Source organism: Ranitomeya variabilis, chromosome 2 (genome assembly GCF_051348905.1).
Source record: "Ranitomeya variabilis isolate aRanVar5 chromosome 2, aRanVar5.hap1, whole genome shotgun sequence".
Taxonomy (NCBI): domain Eukaryota; kingdom Metazoa; phylum Chordata; class Amphibia; order Anura; family Dendrobatidae; genus Ranitomeya; species Ranitomeya variabilis.
The window spans coordinates 930,560,632-930,587,981 of NC_135233.1; the positions used below are offsets into that span (position 1 = coordinate 930,560,632).

The 27,350-nt window shown below is 45.1% G+C and overlaps 1 protein-coding gene across 5 annotated transcripts in view; it reads right to left on the reverse strand.

The window, feature by feature from the left end:
* Positions 1–1,008: 1,008 nt before the first annotated feature.
* The window catches only part of MLF1 (myeloid leukemia factor 1), a 59,781-nt gene continuing 33,439 nt past the window's right edge, over positions 1,009–27,350 (reverse strand). For all 5 annotated transcript variants that reach the window (XM_077290680.1, XM_077290679.1, XM_077290676.1 and 2 more), the window contains 4 exons: positions 25,281–25,409; positions 23,129–23,288; positions 21,941–22,082; positions 1,009–8,634 (listed from right to left, as the gene is read on the reverse strand). In XM_077290680.1, the coding sequence (XP_077146795.1) occupies positions 8,604–8,634; positions 21,941–22,082; positions 23,129–23,288; positions 25,281–25,409 (462 nt within the window). In that variant the 3' untranslated portion in view covers positions 1,009–8,603. The remainder of the gene's footprint in view (positions 8,635–21,940; positions 22,083–23,128; positions 23,289–25,280; positions 25,410–27,350) is intronic.

The following is a 27,350-nucleotide window of genomic DNA, read 5'->3' on the forward strand; positions in this document are numbered from 1 at the left end:
CTTTGTACCTCGGGTTGAATCGGGTAAATAGTACCTATTCTTATCTTTGGCATATGAAGCAAGAGCATTTCCAGTACATATGTTCAACATGTTTCTATTACAACATATGAACAGAGCCCTAAGTGGTCACCAGTGATGAGCAAATGTGCTTGGATAAGGTGTTATCTGAACACGCTTGTGTGCCGAGTGTCTTCGGCATCCTCGAAAAATATGTTCGAGTCCTGGTGGTTGCATGTCTTGATGCTATTGGACAGCAGCACATACAGTGATTGCATAACAAACAGGCAATCCCTGCATGTGGTGTGGCAGTTGAACAGCTGCGAGACATGCAGCCACGGGAAGTCTAACATATTTTCTCTGACGCCCATGACGGCACTACGGACAGAGAGAGGGGATCCGCCCACCAAGGACAGGAAACCTACAGATAAAAAAAAGGTACCTCTCTCCTGCATCAGTTGGTTTCCTGTCCTTGATGGGAGACCTACAGATTCACCTCCGTGGTGTCGTCAAGAGAAGATTCGTCGTGGACAATGCCGGGGCCAATCAGCTCGATTCAGGCAGCGAGGGCCCCCCTGCCTCGGCTGGTGTGGTGACCCGAAGCGCCACCGCTGGGGCTAGTAGGCCTTTAGGGTGCGCGGAGAGAGGTGGCTGGTCTATGGCCGCCTCTCTAGGTAAGACTCACCGGCAGCAGCATTATCCAAGGAGGGTCCCTCTGTGGATAGGAGCCAACATCTCCGGTTCCCGGGGTTCCGGGAAGCCAGCAAGAAGGTAATGCGCGGTGCCATCTTGGATTCCGCTGCGCACGCGCGAGATTCCCCGGGATTTTAACAGGAGGAGTCTCTGCGCACACGCGGCTGGCTGCGGCACCGCTCGCGCCGGGATTCTCGTCGGCGCGCGCGCTCAGGGCTAAATGAGCCGCACTCGCGGACTCGCTACATACGGCGATCGGCGCAGGCGCAAGATTCTGTGCGATCGCGCCGGAGCTGCGCATGCGCGGGAATATTTAAAAAATAAATAAATAAATGGCGCCTTCCACCGCTATTTAGTGAGCACACACGTGGGGGCAGACGCTTCCTATGGAGACCGACCAGCGCTCACCAGTCATGAGCGACGTCGAACAGGCATCTCCCCTGTCCAGGGCATCTCCACCGCCACAGCAGCAGCAGAAGCAACGTCCCCAGAAAGAGCACCAGGATACCGGTAAAGGGCGTTCTGGATCACTGCGCAGCAAGGAGTCCAGCACAGCGTCCGGCTCTAAGGATAGACCGACATTGGATCACTCCCAACCGGTATTTATGGGTCCATAAGGTGGTAAGTGATCTACGTGAAAGTTAGTGATAGTGAGGGCCTATCTTTGTGCTTCCTCACTATAGGGGAAGAAATGCACAGGCAAGTCTAAGCATAAGATTTGTGCTCTGTGTAGAGAAGATCTTCCATCTTCGTGGGAAGAGAGACTTTGCAGTGTTTGTATCCAACAGACCGCATCAGAGGGCCTCCCCGGGTTCGCAGCGGACCTTAAAAACCTGATCAAAGTCCAGGTAGAAGAGACCTTTAAGTCCCTTAAAGGGGGGAAAAAGCGGAGGAAGACCAAGCACAGATCCCAGTCTCCTGAGTCCGGGGATTCAGGGGAGGATATGGATTCAGACACCTCCACCTCTTCTTCCTCCTCGGCCTCATCATCATCGTCCTCCTCTGGAGGGCATAGTTGCTTTCCCTTAGAAGAAACAGACAGTCTGGTTAAGGCTGTCAGAAGCACTATGGGGTTGGCAGACTCTCACCCCAAAAAATCTGTTCAGGACGTAATGTTCGGGGGGCTCGACCAAAAAAAGAGAAGGGCCTTCCCCCTTAATGAAAAAATCCAGGCTTTAATTAAGAAAGAATGGAAGAAACCCGTAAGAAAGGCACTACTCACACCAAAAAGGAAATACCCATTCGATGATCAATCTTGCTCCTGTTGGGATAAAGTGCCTAAGTTAGATCTGGCCATCGCTAAGGCATCAAAAAAATATGCCCTCCCATTCGAGGACATGGGGGTCATGAAAGACCCAATGGACAAAAAGGCAGATGCCTTCCTCAGAGGCTCATGGGAGGCAGTTGGTGGAGGCCTTAAACCAGCAGTCGCGGCTGCATGTACATCCCGCTCCCTGATGATATGGTTAGACCAATTAGAGAGCCAACTCAAAAATAAATCATCTCGTGACTCAATTTTAAATACTTTACCACTTATGCGTGGAGCTGCTGCCTTCTTAGCGGACGCTTCAGCCAATTCAATCAAATTATCAGCAAGAGCGGCGGTTTTTTCTAATGCCGCTAGACGAGCCCTTTGGCTTAAATGTTGGCCAGGAGATCTCCAAACAAAGTCTAGATTATGTACCATCCCCTGTGAAGGAGAATTCCTATTCGGACCCACTCTAGATGATATCTTAGAGAAAGCTGGGGATAAAAAGAAATCCTTTCCCTCCCTGAGTTTTCCTTCGTACAAGAGGCCCTTTCGGAGCAAGAGGTTCTTCCGAAGGAAACCGGGAAAAAAATCAAGATAAATGGGAAGATAAGCGAAACAAAACCAAGGGGTTCATATTCAATAGGAACCCCAACGACAACAAAAAGCCTGCCCAATGAATGCTTGCCCCAGGTGGGGGGAAGGTTGTCCCTCTTCCTCTCGGCCTGGGAGAAAATTACCAGCAGTCCTTGGGTGCTGAGTATAATAAAATCAGGACTGAAGTTGAGGTTCCAAAAATCCCCTCGCCCCTTCTTTATGACAACATCGCTAAGGTTTTCGGAGGAAGAACAGCTAGCGTTGGAAAAAGAAGTCATGGGACTAGTAAGCAAAGGGGTTCTTACGGAAGTTCCCCTACAAGAAAAAGGACAAGGATATTACTCTCCTCTGTTCTTGAGAAAGAAACCGGACGGTTCTTTCAGGACGATCATAAATCTGAGAAATCTGAACAAATTTCTGGAGATTCAGTCTTTCAAAATGGAAACAATAAAGACCTCGATAAAAATGTTGTTCCCATTGTGATTCATGGTAGTTCTGGATCTAAAGGACGCCTATTATCACGTCCCCATCCACAAAGATCACCAAAAATACCTCAGGATAGCAGTCTACATCGGAGGGGTGTTATGCCACTTTCAGTTTTTAGCCCTTCCCTTCGGGCTGGCCATAGCGCCACGGGTTTTCACAAAATTAGTGGCAGAGGTAATGGCTCACCTGAGGGAGCAAGATACCCTGATAGTGCCATACCTCGATGATTTTTTGATAATCGGTTCCTCTCCGCAACATTGCGAGGAACAGCTGAAGACAATCAGACATTCACTAGAAAATCTGGGCTGGTTAGTAAACTTAAAAAAATCCAGGTTGTTACCATGCCAAATCCAGGAGTACCTGGGCCTTACTCTGGACTCTATAAAACAAGAATGCCGTCTCCCAGAGGGGAAAATTCAAAACATCATAAGTCTAGTATCCAAAAAGGCGAGACACCCCCTACATAACCCTCCGTCAAGCTATGTCCCTCCTGGGATCCATGACGGCCTGCATCCCGGCAGTCCAATGGGCTCAGTTACACTCAAGGGAGCTTCAATGGCAAATCTTGTCAGAAGAAGTCTCTCTAAAAGGAAATTTAGAAGGTTGGCTCAACTTGTCTCCAAGCACAATTCGGTCACTGAGTTGGTGGACATCGCTAGACAATCTTTCTCAAGGAATCCCATGGGTAACCCCAGTCTCACAGATAGTAACAACGGATGCGAGTCCCAGCGGGTGGGGTGCACACCTGAACGACCTGTTAGCCCAGGGAGCTTGGCCACCTCATCTGAAGAAGGTGTCCTCCAATATGAAGGAACTGCTGGCGGTCAAGTTTGCACTATTAGAGTTCCTGGGTCCCCTTCGGTCTCACCATGTCAGAGTAATGTCGGACAACAAAGTGGTGATAGCGTACCTAAATCACCAGGGGGGTACCCGTTCTCAGAGTCTGATGGAGATAACCAAATCAATCTTCCACATAGCCGAAACCAACCTTCAATCCCTATCGGGCCTTCACATAAAAGGGGTGGACAACTACAGGGCAGATTATCTAAGTCGCTCTCGCTTGAAACAGGGAGAATGGGAACTGAATCAGTCAGTGTTCTCTCAGATCTCAGTAAGCTGGGGCAAACCGAATATAGACCTTTTTGCAAACCATCTAAACAAAAAAGTGAACACCTTTTGCTCAATAACACCTTTGGAGAACCCTGTATCTCTAGATGCGTTCCTGATTCCCTGGAACCATCAACTAGCATATGCCTTTTCCCCTATTGCTCTGATTCCGGCAGTGCTGAGGAAGATTCGGGAGGACGGGGCTCACATAATCTTAATAGCCCCGTTCTGGCCGAAGAGGCCTTGGTTCTCCTGGATGATGAGAATGTCCATCTCCGATCCATGGGTACTGCCGGATCTCCCAAACCTCCTCTCCCAAGGCCCAGTTCATCATCCACAGGTGGAGAGTTTGCACTTGACAGCTTGGCATTTGAAAGGGAGTTACTAGAAAACAGGGGGTTTTCTCCGGGGCTGGTATCTACACTGCTGAAAAGTAGGAAGCCTGTTACAACCAAACAATACGGGAGAATATGGAAAAAATTTCTTTCATCTTCAGGTGCCAAAATGGGGGAGGGTGTCCCTCTTAAAGCCATACTTGAGTTTCTGCAGAAAGGGTTAGAACTGGGTCTGGCCACAAGCACCTTAAAAGTTCACGTAGCGGCTCTAGGAGCCTTATTCAACTATGATTTAGCAGGGAATCGGTGGATTTCTAGATTCATCAGAGCAGCCGGTAGATCAAGACCTCTACCTGTGAAGGTTACCCCTAACTGGGATCTAAATTTGGTTCTTAAGGGTTCAAAGGGAGGTTTAGATGATGCCCTAACGGAAGCTCCAATCAAAATCTTATCCCTTAAAACTTCCTTGCTCGTTGCTCTCACTTCCGCACGTAGAGTCAGTGATATCCAGGCCCTATCCGCTAACCCCCCTTTCACGCAAATCCTCGATGATAGGGTCATCCTGAAAATTGACCCAGCATATCTCCCAAAAGTGGCATCCCGTTTCCACAAGACGCAAGAAATATCTCTGCCCTCCTTCTGTCCTAATCCCAAAAACAAAGAGGAAGAGGCATTGCATACATTAGATGTGAGGAGATGCCTGATGCATTACATAGAAGCCACTAGGGAGAGTAGGGAGGATACCTCCCTCTTTGTGTGTTTCCAGGGCCCCCGGAAGGGGAAGAAAGCATCTAAGGGCACCCTGGCAAGGTGGATTACAGAAGCCATCAGCCTGTCATACTCATCGAGTGGCGTACCCGTCCGTCCCGGGAAATATCAAGGCGCACTCAACAAGAGCAGTGGCAACGTCTTGGGCGGAGAAGGCCAGAGCTTCTATTGAGCAGATATGTAAAGCTGCTACCTGGTCTTCACCGTCCACTTTCTATAGGCACTATAGATTTGACCTTACCTCCTCTTCGGACCTTACCTTTGGTAAAAGGGTTCTGGAAGCCGTGGTCCCTCCCTAATGTACAAATCTCTGCAATTCTCTCCGTGGTGCCGTCATGGGCGTCAGAGAAAATAGTAGTTACTCACAGTTAACGGTGTTTCTCTGAGCCCATGACGGCACCCGTACATTCCCTCCCTTCACTTCTTGGGTGTGCACAGTAATATAGTGCCTTATGCTAATAGTGTAAATAGTCACGCGGTATCTCAATTAAGTAATGTTAAATAAATAAGTCTCTGTTCATAGTCTCCCATCGTTCTCTAGTAAACAACTGATGCAGGAGAGAGGTACCGCCTTTTTATCTGTAGGTTTCCTGTCCTTGGTGGGCGGATCCCCTCTCTCTGTCCGTGGTGCCGTCATGGGCTCAGAGAAACACCGTTAACGGTGAGTAACTACTATTTTTTGAGCACACTGAAGACACTCGGTTAGCATACGATAATGGTCGGATGGGGGGGCCAATATCCCTTACCAGACTGAAAATTCCAGCCACCATCTGTCTGCTTTAGCTTGGCTGGTTGTCAAAAATGGGGGTGACCCCATGCCATTTTTTAAAATTATTCATTTAAATAATTTAAAAAACAGTGTGGGGATCCCTCTATTCTTGATAACCAGCCTTGCTGAAGCTGAAGGTTGCAGCCCCCAGCTGTGAGTTATGCCTGGCTGGTTATCAAAAATACAGGGGAACCCACACCATTTTTTTTTTTATTTATTTACAGCGCAGGCGCCAGCTGATGAATACTCCCATGAGCAGCTGCTGCTTTCACTGTTATTAGAGGCAGCAGACGTCGGCTGATGGGAGCAGTAGTCCCATCAGCCGACACCAATGACCAGAGGTAAACTTTATATCTCCAATCCCAGCAGCTGGTTCACGCTAGGTTTTGACAGAGTGGGAACCGCGGCTGTCTGACAGGCGGTGATAATTTTACCGCCAATCACAAGTGGTGTTTGCCGAGCTGTCATGCACATGACAGAATGGCAAACATTGGACATTTGGGCCCCAATGGGGTCCATGTCTGGGTACTGTACTGGTACCTGAACACAAACTTTTTGAAACTGTTCGGTTGAACCCGAACATCCAGATGTCCACCCATCTCTACTCCTAATCATAAGAAGTCAGGCACTAGGGTCCGAGACGTCTAAGAGTCTACTACCAAGTTGTTTTTTGTATTGTTGATATTTAATATGTTGGAATAAAGGTCATTATTCTTAACATTATTTGGATATGTACCGGACTAGTCTTTCTCTTATTGGGACAGACTCTTGAATATCCATTGACACTATATCCTGCTTGAGATTACCATTTAGCAGGGGGTTAGCTGAAATGTTTTTGTCCTGTTTTATTTTATACTAAGACCTTTCATAAGAACATCATGTGTGTGAGTACAGACTTAGGAGAGACTAGTTATTTCTTTCTTTGTTTTTGCCTTTACAAAGGCAACATATTTTGTAGTGCTGAGCAATACACAGACATTTTAATGGTGACATTTTCTGTAGTTAACTCTGCACCCAGAAAATCAGTGTTGCCAGGACTAAACATGTGCATGTCATTAGTATGTTCTCTCTCCAATTGTGTATGTTTCCTTCAACTTCCAAAACCTAGGTTAATTGACTTTTACAAAAATTGGTTTTAGTATGGAGATAGGGATTTGGATGAGACGCACTGTGGTCAGGGGCTGATGTGAGTTTATACAACCTACTGTATGAATAGAGCTGCGCTATATGTTGTTAACATTAAATAAATAAAATGTATATTCTTGACCATGAAGGGTAATGTTCTAGCAAACAAGCATGTGGAAAATATGTACTTTTACTGCTAATTCAACGGTGATCTGACTATTCTGTAGGATGCTTCATAAATGTGATTCCGTATCCTACCATTATTATCACCTGCAAGAAAAAGACCCCAAAACAATCTTATCACCATCCTTAGCAATGTCTTAATTTTTGAAGTCTAGACATCCCTAATTCCTTTATTACCATAAAATGTTGTCACCTAACAAATAACATTCTTATTTAAAGAAGTCCTCCTACTAACCTTTCTATGCATTAAATGTGTGTACATGCATGTTATATAGTGTGAGTGTAATAATATACTCACCTGCTGCTTTCTCCGGCGTCCAGCGCTGTTCTGCTCGGCTCCTCCGTGACGTCGATTCTCCGGGCGGCTTTTACAATGAAATGCTATAGCACATAACACGGCTCCATAAGCTTTCATTGTAAAAAACAGACTTCCGGCTCACGGACAGAACGAGCCAGCTAGTCAAAATTGTGGTGACGTCACAGAGAAGAATGGCATTGGACACCAGAGAAAGAAGAAATAGGTGAGTATATTATTACACTCACATTACATAACATGCATGTACACACATTTAATGAATAAAAATGTTAGTGTGAGTGCTTCTTTAAGCTTTTACATTGCCATTTATAGCCATAGTGATAGCAGTAACCACATCTAAAATTAAAAAACGCAAATTTAAAAATGTATTGTTTTGACCTTTTGACGTTTTTCATATATCACCCATTTTCTGATCATAGTGAATAGTCACTAATGGTAAAGTTATCCCTGTACAGGCTTAATTGCAACATATAAAATTCATATGTATGAAATACCTATGTATATGTATAAAATTCATATGTATCAGATAGTATACGGAGTCAGTGACCTCTGTGCTAAAAGAGTCTAGACACTTCGGATTCACAGTATAATTACAGTATCTGACGTTCCTACAGTAGCATATCACTAAAGTAGATACAGTGATTTAGGACAATCACAAAGTTTAGCTTAAGTTTAGTTTTCTACATCTTTTACTGAACCTGGAAAAGTGCATTTTCAGTCATAAAATATTACATTGCCAAACATGATAGAGAAGTGCTGAAACGGTCCTACACGAAGCTTTGCACAACACTAAGCTGGCACAGGAGAGCAGGCACCATCAGTATTGAATGACCTTAAAAAGAAGATGCAGAACCAATCAAATGTGCACGTCTGGTTTATTTAAGAGACCTTGTTACATCTTCATGTCCCTTCAAATGTTTCTTAGTTGACCTTGAAATACTCTTGTAATTACTGGTGTCACATTCTTTGGCGAATCTTCTAGATGACCATTTTTGAGATGCACCGTTCCCTAAAAAAGAAATGTAAAAGTAATGTTACAACTAGAGATGAGCGAACCTTTTAACCCCTTTCTGACGTCGGACGGAATAGTATGTCCCGCGTCAGAAGCCCCGCTTTGAGGTGGGCTCCGGTGGTGAGCCCACCTCAAAGCTGCGACATGTCAGCTGTTTTCAACAGCTGACATGTGCCCGCAATAGGCGTGGACGGAATCACGATCCGCCCACGCCTATAAACTAGGCATTTAACATTCGCTTTCGGCCATCGGGCCGCAAATACGTGCACTGCTGAACCCCCATCACATGATCGGGGGTCAGCAGTGCGTCGGCATGACAACCAGAGGTCTCCTGAAGACCTCTATGGTTGTTGATGCCAGATTGCTGTGAGCGCCACCCTGTGGTCGGCACTCTTAGCAATGCTGTAATTCTACTACATAGGGGCGATCTGAGCATCGCTCCTATGTAGTAGAGACGATCGAGTTGTGGCATCTTCTAGCCTCCCATGGAGGCTATTGAATCATACCAAAAGTAAAAAAAAGTGTTTAAAAATATGAAAAAAAAAAAAAAACCATAAAAAGTTTAAATTACCCCCCTTTCGCCTCATTCAAAATAAAACAGTAAAAATACAATCAAACATACACATATTTGGTATCGCGATCAGAATAGCCCAATCAATAAGAAAAAAGGATTAGCCTGATCGCTAAACGGCGTAGCAAGAAAAAAATTGAAACCCCAGAAACACTTTTTTTGGTCGCCGCGACATTGCATTAAAATGTAATAACAGGCGATCAAAAGAACGTATCTGCACAGAAGTGGTATAATTAAATCAGCTTGGAACGCAGAAAATAAGCCCTCAACCAACCCAAGATCATGAAAAATGGAGACGCTACGGGTATCGGAAAATTGCGCAGTTTTTTTTTTTTTTTTAAAGCAAATTTTGGAATTTTTGTTCACCACTTAGATAAAAAAGAACCTAGACATGTTTGGTGTCTATGAACTCGTAATGACCTGTAGAATCATAATGACAGGTCAGTTTTAGCGCTTAGCGAACCTAGCAAGAGCCAAAAAAAAAAGTGTTTGAGATTGCACTTTTTTGAAATTTCACTGCACATGGAATTTTTTTCTCGTTTTCTAGTACACGACATGGTAAAACCAATGGTGTCATTCAAAAGTACAACTCGTCCCACAAAAAAAATAAGCCCTCACATGGCCATATTGACGGAAAAAAAAACAAAAAACTATGGCTCTGGGAAGAAGGGGAGCGAAAAACGAAAATGCAAACCCGAAAAAAGCTCCTGTCGTTAAGGGGTTAAGATTTGGTTCAGCTCAGATCGGCACACTTCCCGATGTTCGCCGAACTTATCCGAACCCCACTGAATTCAACGGGAGGCAAAACCAAACGCATAGACAACACCTTCAGGGGAACCCAAAAGCTGCCAAAACAGCTAAAATTAGGGGCAGACACCAGGAAAAGTGGCATTAATTGACCCATAGTACAAATAGTATAATTATGCAGCATGGATGCATGGTACAGGGTTTCGGACAGGGCTTGGACCAGAATTTCTAGCTTAAACATTGATCAGTAACAGGTGGGTGAGGGACTGGTGTAGGCCTGGTAGTCTGAGAGCCCTGACAAATTCAGGCAACACACACAAAGGCCGGCGTCACACTCGGCGTAAGCCAATACGGTCCGTATTTTACGGCCGTAATACGGAGAAATGTTCCCAAAATAGTGATCCGTAGGCAGGGTGTGTCAGCGTATTTTGCGCATGGCATCCTCCGTATGTAATCCGTATTGCGATATTTTCTCGCAGGCTTGCAAAACCGACATCTAATGGATTTATGTGCTCAAATGTTCGGTAAAACATATATACAGTATATATATACAGTATATATATACACTCACCGGCCACTTTATTAGGTACACCTGTCCAACTTCTTGTTAACACTTAATTTCTAATCAGCCAATCACATGGCGGCAACTCAGTGCATTTAGGCATGTAGACATGGTCAAGACAATCTCCTGCAGTTCAAACCGAGCATCAGTATGGGGAAGAAAGGTGATTTGAGTGCCTTTGAACGTGGCATGGTTGTTGGTGCCAGAAGGGCTGGTCTGAGTATTTCAGAAACTGCTGATCTACTGGGATTTTCACGCACAACCATCTCTAGGGTTTACAGAGAATGGTCCGAAAAAGAAAAAAAATCCAGTGAGCGGCAGTTCTGTGGGCGGAAATGCCTTGTTGATGCCAGAGGTCAGAGGAGAATGGGCAGACTGGTTCGAGCTGATAGAAAGGCAACAGTGACTCAAATCGCCACCCGTTACAACCAAGGTAGGCCTAAGAGCATCTCTGAACGCACAGTGCGTCGAACTTTGAGGCAGATGGGCTACAGCAGCAGAAGACCACACCGGGTACCACTCCTTTCAGCTAAGAACAGGAAACTGAGGCTACAATTTGTACAAGCTCATCGAAATTGGACAGTAGAAGATTGGAAAAACGTTGCTTGGTCTGATGAGTCTCGATTTCTGCTGCGACATTCGGATGGTAGGGTCAGAATTTGGCGTAAACAACATGAAAGCATGGATCCATCCTGCCTTGTATGGAGCATCTTTGGGATGTGCAGCTGACAAATCTGCGGCAACTGTGTGATGCCATCATGTCAATATGGACCAAAATCTCTGAGGAATGCTTCCAGCACCTTGTTGAATCTATGCCACGAAGAATTGAGGCAGTTCTGAAGGCAAAAGGGGGTCCAACCCGTTACTAGCATGGTGTACCTAATAAAGTGGCCGGTGAGTGTATATATATATATATATATATATATATATATATATATATATATATATATATATATATATATATATATATATATATATATATATATATACTGTATTTATATTTCATTCAGCCCGATATCTGTGAAAAGCCGGTAATTCAATTGCCGGCTTTTCATTTCTCCTGCACAAACCCGACAGGATACGAGACATGATTACATACAGTAAACCATCTCATATCCCTTTTTTTGCATATTCCACACTACTAATGTTAGTAGTGTGTATGTGCAAAATTTCAGCGCTGTAGCTGCGAAAATAAAGGGTTAAATGGCGGAAAAAATTGGTGTGGGCTCCCGCGCAATTTTCTCCGCCAGAATGGTAAAGCCAGTGACTGAGGGCAGATATTAATAGCCAGGAGAGGGTCCATGGTTATTGCCCCCCCCCCGTGGCTAAAAACATCTGCCCCCAGCCACCCCAGAAAAGGCACATCTGGAAGATGCGCCTATTCTGGCACTTGGCCACTCTTCCCACTCCCTGTAGCGGTGGGATATGGGGTAATGAAGGGTTAATGCCACCTTGCTATTGTAAGGTGGCATTAAGCCAGATTACTAATGGAGAGGCGTCAATTATGACACCTATCCATTATTAATCCAATAGTACGAAATGGTTAATAAAACACACACACACACGATTAAAAAGTATTTTAATTAAATAAACACACAGATTGTTTTAATATTTTATTGCTCTCTCAATCCATTTGCAAACCCTCGCTTGGCAAAATAATAAACGCACAAGATACATACCCTCAGATGAACCGTCACGTCCCACGAGGTAATCCATCTGAAGGGGTTAATTATTTTACAGCCATGAGCTGTGCTAATGCACTCGCTCGTGGTTGTAATCCCCGGGGAATGAAGGAAATCTGAGTGATCTGTACTTACATTGAGTTGCGGTGATGCGCCCTGATTGTGTACGGCCGTAGAAAGCCGTATAATACTTAACTGTAATATACGGCTGATAGGAGCAGCCCCATTGAGAATAATTGTGCCGTTTATTTGGCGAGTTTTACGGACGTATTTTCTGCGCTCTTACGTCCGTAAAACTCGCTAGTGTGACGCCGGCCAAAGGAGAACCAACTTGGTGTCAAAACATTTCCAAAAATTAGGGCAGACACCAGGAAAAGTGGCGTTAATTGATCCACAGTAGAAATTTTATAATGGCACAGGATGGATGGATGGGATACGGCCTGGCCCAGCATTTCTAGATTGCAAATTGAACAGTAAGGCCGGCGTCACACTTGGCGTAAGACAATACGGAACGTATTATACGGCCGTACTACGGCCGTAATATGGAGAAATGTTCCCAAAATATTGATCCGTAGTCAGGGTGTGTCAGCGTATTTTGCGCATGGCATCCTCCGTGTGTAATCCGAATGGCATCCGTACTGCGATATTTTCTCGCAGGCTTGCAAAACCGACATCTAATGGATTTATGTGCTCAAATGTTCGGGAACACATATATACAGTGTATATATATATATATATATATATATATATATATATATATATATATATATATATATATATATATATATATATATATATATATATATATATATATATACACATACATATATACAGTGGTGTTCAAAAGTCCTGCATAGGCGTGAAGAAAACTATATGTTTCATACTTCTGCAGCTCTACAGTGAAACTGGTGGAACATACCGTATTTTCCGGCGTGCAAGACGACTTTTTAACCCCTGAAAATCTTCTTAAAAGTCGGGGGTCGTCTTGTACGCCGGGAATCGCCTTGTACGCCGGGTGTATATGGTGGGGGGGGGGGGGGGGGGGAGTGTTCCTGATGACGACGAGGGGGCGTCTCACAGGAAAGTGAGTATCCCCCATTACCTTATCATAGCGCTGCAGCGTGGGGTCTCTGTGCTGGGAGCGGCGGCTGCTGTGCTGTGGTGCGGCGGCTCCTCTTCTGCAGTGTGGGGCCTCTGGTGCTGTGGGGCGGTGGCGGCGGCGTATCTTCATGCAGTCGGGGCTCCTCCGGCATCTCAAAGCCTGGAAGCCCCGCCGGCAACTCCTTCGGTGTAATGCGGTGGCCTCCGGGAAAATGGCCGCTGCTTAGATTCAGATCTCGTGTCCCGAGATTTCGGGACGAGATCTGAATCTGAGCATGCGCAGCCTCCAGCGGCCATTTTCCTGGAGGCCACCGCATCGCACCTATTGAGCTGCCTCCGGGAAAATGGCCGCTGCTAGGATTCAGATCTCGTCTCCCGAGATCTCGGGACGAGATCTGAATCTGAGCTGCGGCCATTTTCCCGGAGGCCACCGCATTGTACAGATGGAGTTGCCGGCGGGGCCTCCAGGCTTTAATGAGATGCCGGAGGAGCCCCAACTGCATAAAGATACGCCGCCACCCCACAGCACAGAGGCCCCACACTGCAGAAGAGGAGCCGCCGCACCACAGCACAGCAGCCGCCGCTCCCAGCACAGAGACCCCACGCTGCAGCGCTATGATAAGGTAATGGGGGATACTCACTTTCCTGTGAGACGCCCCCTCGTCGTCATCAGGATCACTCCCCCCCCCCCCCAAAAAAAAAAGGCACATATTCACCGGCCCTATAAGACGACATACGGTGTATAAGAAGACCCCCGACTTTTAAGAAGATTTTATTTTTTAACTGGTAAAGTTGGGGGGTCGTCTTATACGCCCAGTCGTCTTATACGCCGGAAAATACGGTATATGTTTTTGTAATCCCTCATTGTTTGCCATACTCATTTTTGAATGTCCCAAGTGTATTAATTTTATGGCATGCGCATTTTTGATAATTTTTTTTACAGCATAACCATACCTACACCAGTACAGTGTGTAGAATGGTGAACAGGTTTCTAAGTTCATTATCTTCCAATGCAAGTTCACACAGACTTAAATTTTACTTTTTAAGATTTATTATTTTTTATTTAATTCAGAGTCCTGGAAAGGGCCTTTTGAGTGCATCTTAAGCTTCTAATACTTTATTGGCCAGCCTTTGCTCTTGAGCACCAGCTTGCATCTCTGTGGCATTGAGTGAACAAGCTTCTGCAGATGTTCACGAGTGATTATGTGGTTCCAGGCCTGTATCAGAGCCTCAATCAACTCACTCTTGGTCCTTGGCTGTTTTCTAGATATCTCTAATGATACCTTGTGCCACAAATTTTCAATTGGATTGAGGTCCGGGGACTGAGCTGGCCAGTCAATAGTAGCCACCTTGTTCTTCCAACACCATTGGCTGCCATACAGCCCCAGACCATTACTTTCACAGAGAAGCTCAAACACTCTGGCTTGTACTCTTCATGTGGGAACCTTCTCACATAAGACTTGCCATCATTTCCTAAAATGCAAAAAGTGCTTTCATCACTAATTAGCACTTTTTCCCACTCCTCCTTCCTCCATTTTAAATATTTCAATGCCCACAGTTTTCTCCTTTGTCTTTGTATGGCTGTCATCAATGGCTTCTTTCGGGCCTTGCACCCTTTCAATCCTGCTTCCAAACATCTCTTCCTAACAGTTGATGTTGCTACCTCAATATTGCACTTTTCTTGCCATTCTCGCAGAAGCTGAGGAGAGGTGAGCTTTCGATTGGCAAGGGATGTTCTTATCAGTACTCTATCCTCCCTTTTAGTTGACTTTCTGGGCCGACCAGATCTGGGCCTGTCCTGGGTAATTCCAAGCTGCTTATGTTTCTGCAAAATTCTTACGACTATACTCTGATTACAGCCGACCTTCCTTGCGATCTGGGGGCCAGTATAACCCTCTTCATGTAGCACCACAACTCGCACACGATCCTCCGCTGACAAAAATCTGAAGGCTCCCATCATAAAACTCTACAGTATGATTCACTAGATAGACCAACAGATAAAACAAACAAACAAAGCAGCAGATGTGATGCAATGTAATGCAATGTGATTGGCTGCCATATCCAGGTTATGATTGGTCACAAGAACCTCATCTGCGATTGGCTAATTTTGGATCTGAAGCTGTACAATATATAGTTGTGCTTTCAATTCCCATATTGTTGCAATAATTTCAGGCAAAACTGCTTCAAAAGCTAAAAATATTACAGGGAGAGAATGCAAAATTGTATTCTGAACAAAACCATATATAATATGTCATATTAGCATCGAAGATATTCGACAGAAAACGTTTAAAACTTGAAAAATCAATTTATCCTATGCAGGACTTTTGAACACCACTGTATGTATGTATGTATATATATATATCATTGAGACACATATATATATACATATATTCTGTATTTATATTTACTTCAGCGCGATATCTGTGAAAAGCCGGTAATTCACTTGCCGGCTTTTAATTTCTCCTTCCCAAACCCGACAGGATATGAGACATGGTTTACATACAGTAAACCATCTCATATCCCCTTTTTTTTTTTTTGCATATTCCACACTACTAATGTTAGTAGTGTGTATGTGCAAAATTTGGGCGCTGTAGCTGCTAAAATAAAGGGTTAAATGGCGGAAAAAATTGGCGTGGGCTCCCGCTCAATTTTCTCCGCCAGAGTGGTAAAGCCAGTGACTGACGGCAGATATTAATAGCCAGGAGAGGGTCCATGGTTATTGGCCCCCCCGTGGCTAAAAACATCTGCCCCCAGCCACCCCAGAAAAGGCACATCTGGAACATGCACCTATTCTGGCACTTGGCCACTCTCTTCCCACTCCCTGTAGCGGTGGGATATGGGGTAATGAAGGGTTAATGCCACCTTGCTATTGTAAGGTGACATTAAGCCAGATTAATAATGGAGAGGCGTCAATTATGACACCTATCCATTATTAATCCAATTGTTTGAAAGGGTTAAAACACACACACACACACACACACACACACACACACACACACACACACACACACACACGATTTAAAATTATTTTAATGAAATAAACACAGCGGTTGTTTTAATATTTTATTGCTCTTTCAATCCATTTGCAGACCCTCGCTTGGCAAAACAATAAATGCACAAGATACATACCCTCTGTTGAACCGTCACGTCCCACGAGGTAATCCATCTGAAGGGGTTAAAATAATTTACAAGCAGGAGCCCTGCAAATGCAGCTGTGCTCGTGCTTGTAATTCCCCGGCGAATGAAGGAAATGTAGGTCATTGAACTACATTTCCTTCAGTCGCGGTGATGCGCCCCCTGGTGGATGTCCTCATATGACCTGGAGCGTGGGAAAAAGTTCCCAGGCTGCAGTTCATGAGAACATCCAGCAGGGGCGCATCACCGCGACTGAATGTAAGTATAGATCACTCTGCTTTCCTTTCAGCACCCGGGGATTACAGGCACGAGCGAGTGGTTTAGCGCAGCTCATGCCTGTAATATTAGTTAACCCCTTCAGATGGATTACCTCATGGGACGTGATAGGACATCAGAAGGTATGTATATTGTGTGTTTATTATTTTGCCAAGCGAGGGTGTTGCTGATGGATTGAGAGAGCAATAAATTATTTTAAAACAACCTGTTTGTTTCTTTCATTAAAATACTTTTTAATAACGTGTGTGTGTTTTTTTTAACCCTTTCAGAAAAATGGATTAATAATGGATAGGTGTCATAATTGACGCCTCTCCATTAGTAATCTGGCTTAATGTCACCTTACAATAGCAATGTGGCATTAACCCTTCATTACCCCATATCCCACCGCTACAGGGAGTGGGAAGAGAGTGGCCAAGTGCCAGAATAGGCGCATCTTCCAGATGTGCCTTTTCTGGGGTGGCTGGGGGCAGATGTTTGTAGCCACGGGGGGGCCAATAACCATGGACCCTCTCCTGGCTATTAATATCTGCCCTCAGTCCCTGGCTTTATCGCTCTGGCGGAGAAAATTGCGCGGGAGCCCACGCCAATTTTTTCCGCCATTTAACCCTTTATTTTAGCAGCTACAGCGCTGAAATTTTGCATACACACACTACTAACATTAGTAGTGTGGAATATGCAAAAAAAAAGGGGATATGAGATGGTTTACTGTATGTAAACCATGTCTCATATCCTGTCGGGTTTAGGCAGGAGAAATGAAAAGCCGGCAATTGAATTACCGACTTTTCACTAACACCGCTGCGTATTTCTCGCAAGTCACACTGCTGGTCCGTGTGGAATCCGTATTTTTCTCGCCCCCATAGACTTTCATTGGCGTATTATTTGCGCAATACGCTGACAAACGCAGCATGCTGCGATTTTGTACGGCCGTAGAACGCCGTATATTACGGATCCGTAATATACGGCTGATAGGACGAGACCCATTGAGAATCATTGTGCCGTATGTAATGCGAGTTTTACGCACGTAGTTTTTGCGCTCTTACGTTCATAAAACACGCATGTGTGACGCCGGCCTAAGAGGTAGATGAGCGACAGGTGTAGGCCTGGTGTGCGTTACTTAATAGAAATTAATACTCACTGCGCTCCACGCACATAGTCTCAGCGTGGAGAGCAGTGAGTATTCAGGCAGCTGTCCCTGCCATGCACTGCTTACAAGCATAAATTAGCTGCCAGCACCAGAACAAGACGCTGCGAGGGAGCGCAGGAAGGAAAGTATGATGGTTTATTATTTTTTTATGTTTTTTGACTGGGGCCATGCATACAAGGATATGGGTAAGGAGTCACGCATACAAGGATAGGGAGGACCCATGCATACCAGGATAGGGATTGAGGAGCCATGCATACCAGGATAGGGATAAGGAGCCATGCAGATCAGGATGGTGATGAAGAGCCATGCACACCAAGATATGGATGAAGAGCCATGCACACCAGGATGGGGATGAAGAGCCATATACACAGGATGGGGATGACGAGTCATGCACACAAGGATAGGGATGAAGAATCATGCATACAAGGATAGGGATGAAGAGCCATGCATACCAGGATGGGGATGAGGAGCCATGCATACCAGGATAGGAACGAGGGGCCATGCATACTAGGATATGGACGAGGAGCCATGTATAACAGGATGGAAATGAGGAGCCATGCATACCAGAATAGGGATGAGGAGCCATGCATACCAGGATAAGGACGAGGAGCCATGCACACAAGGTTAGGGATGAGGAGGCCATGCAAACCAGGTTAGGAATAACTAGGCCATGCATACCAGGATGGGAATGAGGAGGCCATGCATACCAGGATGGGGATGAGGGGGCCATGCACACCAGGATGGGGATGAGGGGGCCATGCACACCAGGATGGGGATGAGGGGGCCATGCATACCAGGATGGGGAGGAGGAGCCATGCATACCAGGATAAGGACGAGGAGCCATGCATACAAGGTTAGGGATGAGGAGGCCATGCAAACCAGGTTAGGAATAACTAGGCCATGCATACCAGGATAGGGATAAGGAGGCCATGCATACCAGGATGGGGATGAGGGGGCCATGCACACCAGGATGGGGATGAGGGGGCCATGCACACCAGGATGGGGATGAGGGGGCCATGCACACCAGGATGGGGATGAGGGGGCCATGCACACCAGGATGGGGATGAGGGGGCCATGCACACCAGGATGGGGATGAGGGGGCCATGCACACCAGGATGGGGATGAGGGGGCCATGCACACCAGGATGGGGATGAGGGGGCCATGCACACCAGGATGGGGATGAGGAGCCATGCATACCAGGATAAGGACGAGGAGCCATGCATACAAGGTTAGGGATGAGGAGGCCATGCAGACCAGGATGGGAATGCGGAGGCCATGCACACCAGGATGGGGATGAGGAGGCCATGCATACCAGGATGGGGATGAGGGGGCCATGCATACCAGGATGGGGAGGAGGAGCCATGCCCACCAGGATGGGGATGAGGAGGCCATGCATACCAGGATGGGGATGAGGGGGCCATGCATACCAGGATGGGGAGGAGGAGCCATGTCCACAAGATGGGAATGAGGAGCCATGCATACCAGGATGGGGATGAGGAGCCATGCATACAAGGATGGGGATGAGGAGCCATGTCCACAAGATGGGAATGAGGAGCCATGCATACCAGGATAAATATGAGGAGCCATGCATACCAGGATAGGGATGAGGAGTCATGCAGACCAGTATAAGGATAAGGATGCCATGCATACCAGGATGGTGATGAGGAGGCCATGCATACCAGGATAGGGATATGGAGGCCATGCATACCAGGATAGGGATAAGGAGGCCATGCATACCAGGATAGGGATAAGGAGGCCATGCATACCAGGATGGTGATGAGGAGGCCATGCATACCAGGATAGGGATATGGAGGCCATGCATACCAGGATAGGGATAAGGAGGCCATGCATACCAGGATGGTGAGGAGGAGGCCATGCATACCAGGATAGGGATATGGAGGCCATGCATACCAGGATAGGGATAAGGAGGCCATGCATACCAGGATGGTGAGGAGGAGGCCATGCATACCAGGATAGGGATATGGAGGCCATGCATACCAGGATAGGGATAAGGAGGCCATGCATACCAAAATGGTGATGAGGAGGCCATGCATACCAGGAAGGGGATGAGGGGGCCATGCAGACCAAGATGGGGTTCAGGAGCCACGCATACCAGGATAGGGATGAGGAGTCATGCAAACCAGGATAGGGATGGGGGGCAATGCACACCCAGCTTATATTCTACTCGAATCAATAAGATTTCCCAGATTTTTGTGGTAAAATTAGGAGCCTCGGCGTATACTCGGGTCGGCTTATACTCGAGTATATACGTTACATATATATCCCTGCCATAAATGCAGAAAATAGTTGCGGCAGCAATGGGCTAAGGGGTTCAGTAATTTAGATAAGATGCAGTTGAGTAGAATATTATTTAATATGGGCAATCATGTGAATCTCATAAGAGCACGTGATTTTGGAAGTCACATGACAGAAAGAACATGTGACTTCCAAAATCTGTCTGTCTGTCTGTCTGTCCTGGAAATCCCGCGTCTCTGATTGGTCGAGGCCGCCAGGCCTCGACCAATCAGCGACGGGCACAGTATCGACGTAGATGTCATAATGGTTGCCATGGCGACGATGATGTCATAAAGGTTGCCTCGACCAATCAGCGACGGGCACAGTCTGCCGCGAATCACATACTACGGGGACATGCATATTCTAGAATACCCGATGCGTTAGAATCGGGCCACAGTCTAGTATATATATATATATATATATATATATATATATATATATATATATATATATATATATATATATATATATATATATATTATATATAATCTAATTGTCTAAGGGTTTTTCTGTCTGTCTGTCTGTCCCGTTTATTCATTCGCTGATTGGTCGAGGCCGCCATGGGCACAGCATCAAACAGAGCCTAGAGCAGGGCTGCTGTATGTGTGTACAGCAGCCTAGGTCAATCACAAAAAACACAGAAAGAATGGCGTGCCCTAGGCTCTGTTTGATTGTGCACCTGTGTCCAAGCCTGTCTCACCCTTCATCTGTGGTGCTGGTCAGGTAGTGTGGAGGTTGTACCTGAAATGTCTATGTCCAGACCTGGTCAACCTTTATCTGCCCTTGCCCTTTCTGGCGCCATGGGAGTGATTCAGAAAAGCTTCAGGTACAGTTTGCATTTAATATAGTCTTGCTCTTAATACATTTAAGAGGCCGTAATGGCACAGCGAATATAAAAAGCGTAGAGTAGGACTGCCCCATTATGAGAATGCCTTGGTGTGGCGAGCTGGCTCAAAGAATTGATCAATTGTTTGCTAAATGTCTCATTTTGAAATACAGTTAGAAATAAATATGTGCATGTGCCCTTTATGTATTGCGTTCTGACCATAAGCAGCGCTGGCTTCTCCCCTTTTTTATCATTATAATTTGTTATAACTAACCACAGTTAGTTACTATGCCCGGGCAACGCCGGGCTCTTCAGCTAGTACATTATGAAGGAGAAAAAATATATAATTAACTAATTGAAGCAGTCCAGTTAGTAGGAATAGAACTAGGTATATAAACCACATGAGGATTTTCACAATATTATTCTATTAAGCAACAAAAATATTACAAAACATTAACAAAATAAAGGGAATTTGTCAGCAGGTTCTTGCTTTGTAATCTGAGAGCAGCAATAATATAAAGGCTGAGATCCTAATTTTAGTGATGTGTCAGCTGCTGTGCTGCATTCTGTAATTTTGATACAATCTGTTTTCTCTGCTGCAGATTTTGCAGTGCTGAGAATGCTGAGCTCTATATAACCCCGCCAACACCTCTGATTGTCAGCTCTCTCTGTATACTGGGCATTGACAGAATGCGGCTAGTTAGTGGTTAGACTGACTAGAGCAATGACTGACTAGTAGGTATGAGACACCTTGTCCTGTAGTAATAATCTCCTGCTGATAAAACACACAGCCTAGTAAGTGACACTGGAATCAGGCCCTCAGCCCCTATATCATGCTGCTCTCAGATCACATATCACAAACCTGCTGACAGATTCCCTTTAAGATCTGCAAGTGGACATAACACCACGTTATTGACATTGTACATACAACTAACACTTTTACACAACTGTGTTTCAGGCTCACCTTTTAGGCAATTTGGGAGGTCCTATTTTGGTGGAATACTGAACTTTTTGGTGTTTCGGGGCTTCTATGGAAAACAGTCTATCGAGTGGCTTATATTCTGTAATCACCCGTTCCCATTCATTGTCAAATGATGGTGCGTCAGCTGCAATAGAAGAATGCACAGTTACAGCCCAACAGCTACACACTGCTCAGGTCAAAGGTACAACATCCTCCATGCTGCTGCTTTTGACTGTGTGCTCCATAAAGGCAGAAGAGCAGGACGCCCTCATGTCGGTGTGCCGTGTATGGGAGAAGCTCAGAGAAGCTGAAAATTAGAAATAGAGGCTGTAAGGGGGAAAACTACTGAAAAGATGCAGGATACAAGTCATGGCCAGAAATAATGTTATTCCTTACACAGTCTGAAGGGTAGTTAGACCCTCTGTGGTTGGTGTAGTGAGACTTATAAAAGTCATGCAAAGTTTTCCTGGGAATTAAATATGCAAATAGCCTGTTTTAGAGAGAAAGAGGACTGTAATGCCAACTACTGGAAGTAAGAGTCCCAAACGTCAATATCGACCCTTTAAATGGTCTTGCCACATGACTTAGGATAAAACCCTCTACTTGCAGACGGGTTTTGTTTTTTTTGCTCCTCACCAGTGCATAGCAGGAGAACTGGTTGGCTGGGTGACAAGCGCGTGACTAAGCGTTTGTGCACGTTTTGTCTTTCTCAGGTGGGTACTCTCTGTAAAATGTTGGCGGCAAAGACGTCACACAGAGGAATAAAAAAAAAAAAAAACCCACAAAGATGAGACTACAGGAATAAAAACGCAGTCAGATTCAAGTCTATATCGACCCTTTAATGGCGCTCCATTTACGTACACATTGTTCAGGGATTCTGCCTTTCATTAGTGCATATCAGGAGAACTGGTCGGCTTCCTATCCCAAGTCATGTGGCAAAGACCTTTAAATAGTTGATACTGACTTCTAGGATTGCTACCTCCAGTACCTGGCACCATAGTTCCACCTTTTTCCTCTATGTGGAGGCCATGTGCATATTTCTCACGCACTCACAACAGCTTATTCTCAAAAAAATATTGTCATGTTGGCCACAAGGCTAAAAGGCATGACATCAGGAATGTGAAGACTAACCCAAATACCAAAAGTGCAAAGTATCTAGAAGGATCGGGAAGAAAAGGATGTAGGACTCACATTCATCCATATTTAAAAATTCCTGATTCAGTTCTTGATCTCCAGTCTTGTTGTTCTTCATTTGCTTGACAATGTGGGCACGGTCTTTGATGTGATGTCCAACAGCCATTTGTTCCACTCCACTTTCAGAGTCCTTGACAGATTTCTTTGTTTCTTTTATCTGCATGTAACAGTAGTTTTCATTACAGCTGCTATTACAACACTATTAGGCTAAGTTCACACTTGCGTACCCGGCTTTGCGGACGGCTACGTACTTCCTCCGTGAAGCTCCGCCCACTTCGGCACTTCTTCCGTTTAGGTCCGCCTACTTCTGCATGTGTCCTGCGTACCTATCTTTAACATTGTTGCATCCCCGTGTGGTCGGAGGGCGCGTCAAAACGACGCATCCACATACATCCGCATGTCCTGCGTACCCAATGTTAAAGATAGGTAAGCAGGACGCATGCAGAAGTATGAGGAAGTAGGATGGGCTTAACGGAGGAAGTACGCAGCCCTCCACAAAGCCCCCAAACGCTAATGTGAACCCGGCCTTAGAGTAAGTGCACCACTTTAGTCGCGGTGGGCTGGCTTTTATGCTTTTTTTAAAAAATCAAAATAGCATTAACTAAGTAGCCCATGTTATTTACATGTACTATTACCATTTACTTATTTATTTGCGGTAGGATATATGCACATTTTGTTTTGTTTTTTCTTGGGTTTTCTCTAGTGATGAGTCATGCTTTTGTCTTAGATGAAATAATAGCTGTAGAATGGTCTGGAGAACACATGGGCAAAGCTATGAAGAGGCCTTCATGAAGGAACATGAAAGTTTCCTTGGAACCGGTTTACAACACGACAATGCCTGGCATCATGTTGTTCTTGCTATTGTGAGCTACCTGCATGGTCTAAACGCGTTACCATGGCCTAGCGTCTCCAGACCTGTCTCCCACCGAGCATATCTGGGATACCATTGGTTGGTAACTGAAAAAGGACCTGCCAACTGCAGAACTTGATGACTTGTGTGCCCAAGTGCATTCATCGTGGCAGAACGTTCCTCATCCATTAATAACCTCATTGATAGCAGCCAAGTACTTGCGGGTATTTCTGCATACTTCATATTGAATAAAATTAAAACATTTTGAAAATGTTATTTCCATTTTTTCATAATTTGCCCATAACTAGCATGTCTATGCCTCCTGTGATTTCCATAATTCCACAACCTTTACTTCTTTATGTTACAATGTCAATGTTGAGGTGTATAAATAGTAAGGTTTCATAAATTTATACTAGGAACACATCCAAAAGATAATCTGGGGGAACAAACTCTTTAACAAACTAGGGGACATAAGTGCTCCCCGATCTGTGCAGCAGCCATACCTCACTTTTGGGCACTGCATGATCTGGGCATGCTGGCCCCAACTTCCCAGAAGACCAGTGCCAGCCTTTAGAAGTGTCGAAGATTTACATGCCACCCCCCCCCTTTAGGCCGGCCTAGTCCATGCTGTAGGATAAATACAGACTTCCAGAAACTTCTTCCAATTATATAAAGACGTGTGTTTTACGGTGCATTTCGTGTCACTGCTTAGGTTTATGATTTTTTCGGGAGGGTGATGCTTTGTGGCTGTTATTTTTAGCCAGTGATGCGCCACCCTTGGCCTTACCTAAATATAAACTGTATGGCCTTCAGCACTCTCCTTGACATGCTGGCTAATAATCATGCCTTAATATTTTCTTCACGAAACAACAACTAATTGCTGCACCATGTCGCTGACTGTCTGGAAGCTCCCGTGTAACATTATTAGAGACCTTTGTTGAAGCACATACTTCTTTGACAGATTGCTATTTTCTACTTCCGTCTAGAAGGAGACATGTGCACGGCTTTAGGGTTCAAATTCATATTTCTTAGTGGCATTAGGTACAGCAGCTGCCAAGGAGCCACTGAAAGGCCAGGGTTAAATTAGTCATTGAAGCAGCAAAGTAAAATTACTCAATGCTATCCATCGGGAAGAGCAGGAAGCACATTATACACCATGCTACATTTCATACTCCTGCGTAACTCAACTGAATTTTATAAACCAGAATATTTATTGGAAGCCGAAGCTATAAAATAAAGTCATGTAAAGACCATAAAATACAGAGCTTGTAATAGGCATAAAACTAAGGTAACACTTACACCACCAGGAGCTTTACGGGTTTGACTTGTTGCTTGGAAAATCTTAGGTGGTTCGTTTCCAGTCTTGGAATATGTCATCACCGAGGAAGACTTAAATGAGTGAACGTCAGGTCTGTCTGACAATCCTTCCTGCAGATAAAACGCGTAGAATAGATGGTGAAAACAGAACAATAGAAAGACCAAGGTATGACAGATCTAACAAATGACCATGAGGTTCAGGAGAGGAAAGACCCACTTAGGGTGCAGTCAGACGTCCATATAACACAGAAGATGATTGCATCACAAAGCTTGGACTGGCCGGCGACTCTCCTGGCTCAAGCGTGACAACATGTGTTTGTATCTATGCGGCTGTCACGCTTGGGTTAGGTTAGCCAGTGGCCAGTCCGTGCACTGCGATGTGATCGTTGTCAGTGTTATATGGACATCTGACTGTGCCCTTTCTCTGGCATACAAAACCTTGTAAATATATATATATATATATATATATATATATATATATATATATATATATATATATATATATATACATACATACATACATACATACATACATACTTGTCCTATGCGGAAAAAAAAAGAATAATAATAGAAAAAAAGAATAGATTAAAAAAAAAAAGGAAAATGTGGACATAGCATTAGGCAACAATCGGTACGTGTTTTTACTAGGTAAAGCACAAAAACATCATGTATGTGAAACTCGTATGTGAATGAGGCCTAAAATCCATATGAAAGAAGTACTCCTGATAGGACATTTATTTTGAGGAGACATGCACCCCATGTCAGGTGTACAGTTGTTCCAAAAATGTTGAGTCGGACAGAAATTTTGGTTTACAGAAAGCTTGCTACTTCACTGCTTCAGTGTTTTTAGATCTTTTAGTCAAATGATTCTATGATTACGGAAGAACAATTATAAGTATTTCACAAGTTTTTATACTTTTATTGACAAATACATAAAGTTCATGCAAAGAATCAATACTTAAAGGGAACCTGTCACGCCCCTCAGGCGTTTGTAACTAAAAGCCACCTTGTGCAGCACAAATGCTGCATTCTGACAAGGTGGCTCTTATAGTTATGATGCCTGCACACGTTGAAATAATCAGACGCAGCACAGCCGTCACTCCGGGCCTGTGCGTGCCGGGCGCCGCCTCCTCTTGCTTTATTATCGTCCCCGGCGCCTGCGCTGTAAGTACAAAGGGCAGCGCAACTGCGCACGCCCGAAAAAAAACCTTAATGCGCAGGTGCTGGAGGGACGACAATGAAGCAAGAGGAGGCGGCGCCCGGCGCGCACAGGCCCGGAGTGACGGCTGTGCTGCGTCTGATTAAGAAGGAAAGACCTGCCCCCGGACGGTTTCAGGGTATGAGGGGGCACATTTTATAAGTGATTATTTCAGCGTGTGCAGGCATCATAACTAAAAGAGCCACCTTGTCAGAATGCAGCATTTGTGCTGCACAAGGTGGCTCTTTTAGTTACCAACGCCTGAGGGGGTGACAGGTTCCCTTTAAGTATTGATTCTTAATTTTCAAGACTTCTGCAATTCGCCCTGGCATTCTGGATATCAGCTGCTGAGCCTAATTCTGAATGACGGCAACCCATTGTGTGAAATCAGTGCTTGGTGTTTCTCACATTTCAAATTCTGTGTTTGTCCACCCACTTTTTGAAGACTGACAATAGTTCTCACTCAGATTAAGGTCTGAACAGTTTCTTGGCCATGATGCAAATTGTTTTGTTCACCAAGCTACTTTCCATATTTTTTGGACTACAAGAAGCACTTTTTTTCTCCAAAAATTTGGATGAAAATGGGGGTGCATCTTATAGTCTGGATATACCTGCTGTGGATGGGGAGGTGGGGGAGCGGCAGTGGCAGAGCAGTGGGTCACAGTAGGCAGGAGCCGGCTTCTGTGGCTAACCCCTGTGCCCGCTGGTAAAGAGAAATGATTATTCACTGCTCCCCAAGCCCATAAACCATCCCACCACTCTCCACTGAAGCTGGCACGGAGAGGTGGGAGGGACTATGGGAGTGAAGAGCAGTGAATACTCATTTCTCTTTAATAGCGGGCACAGTGTTAGCC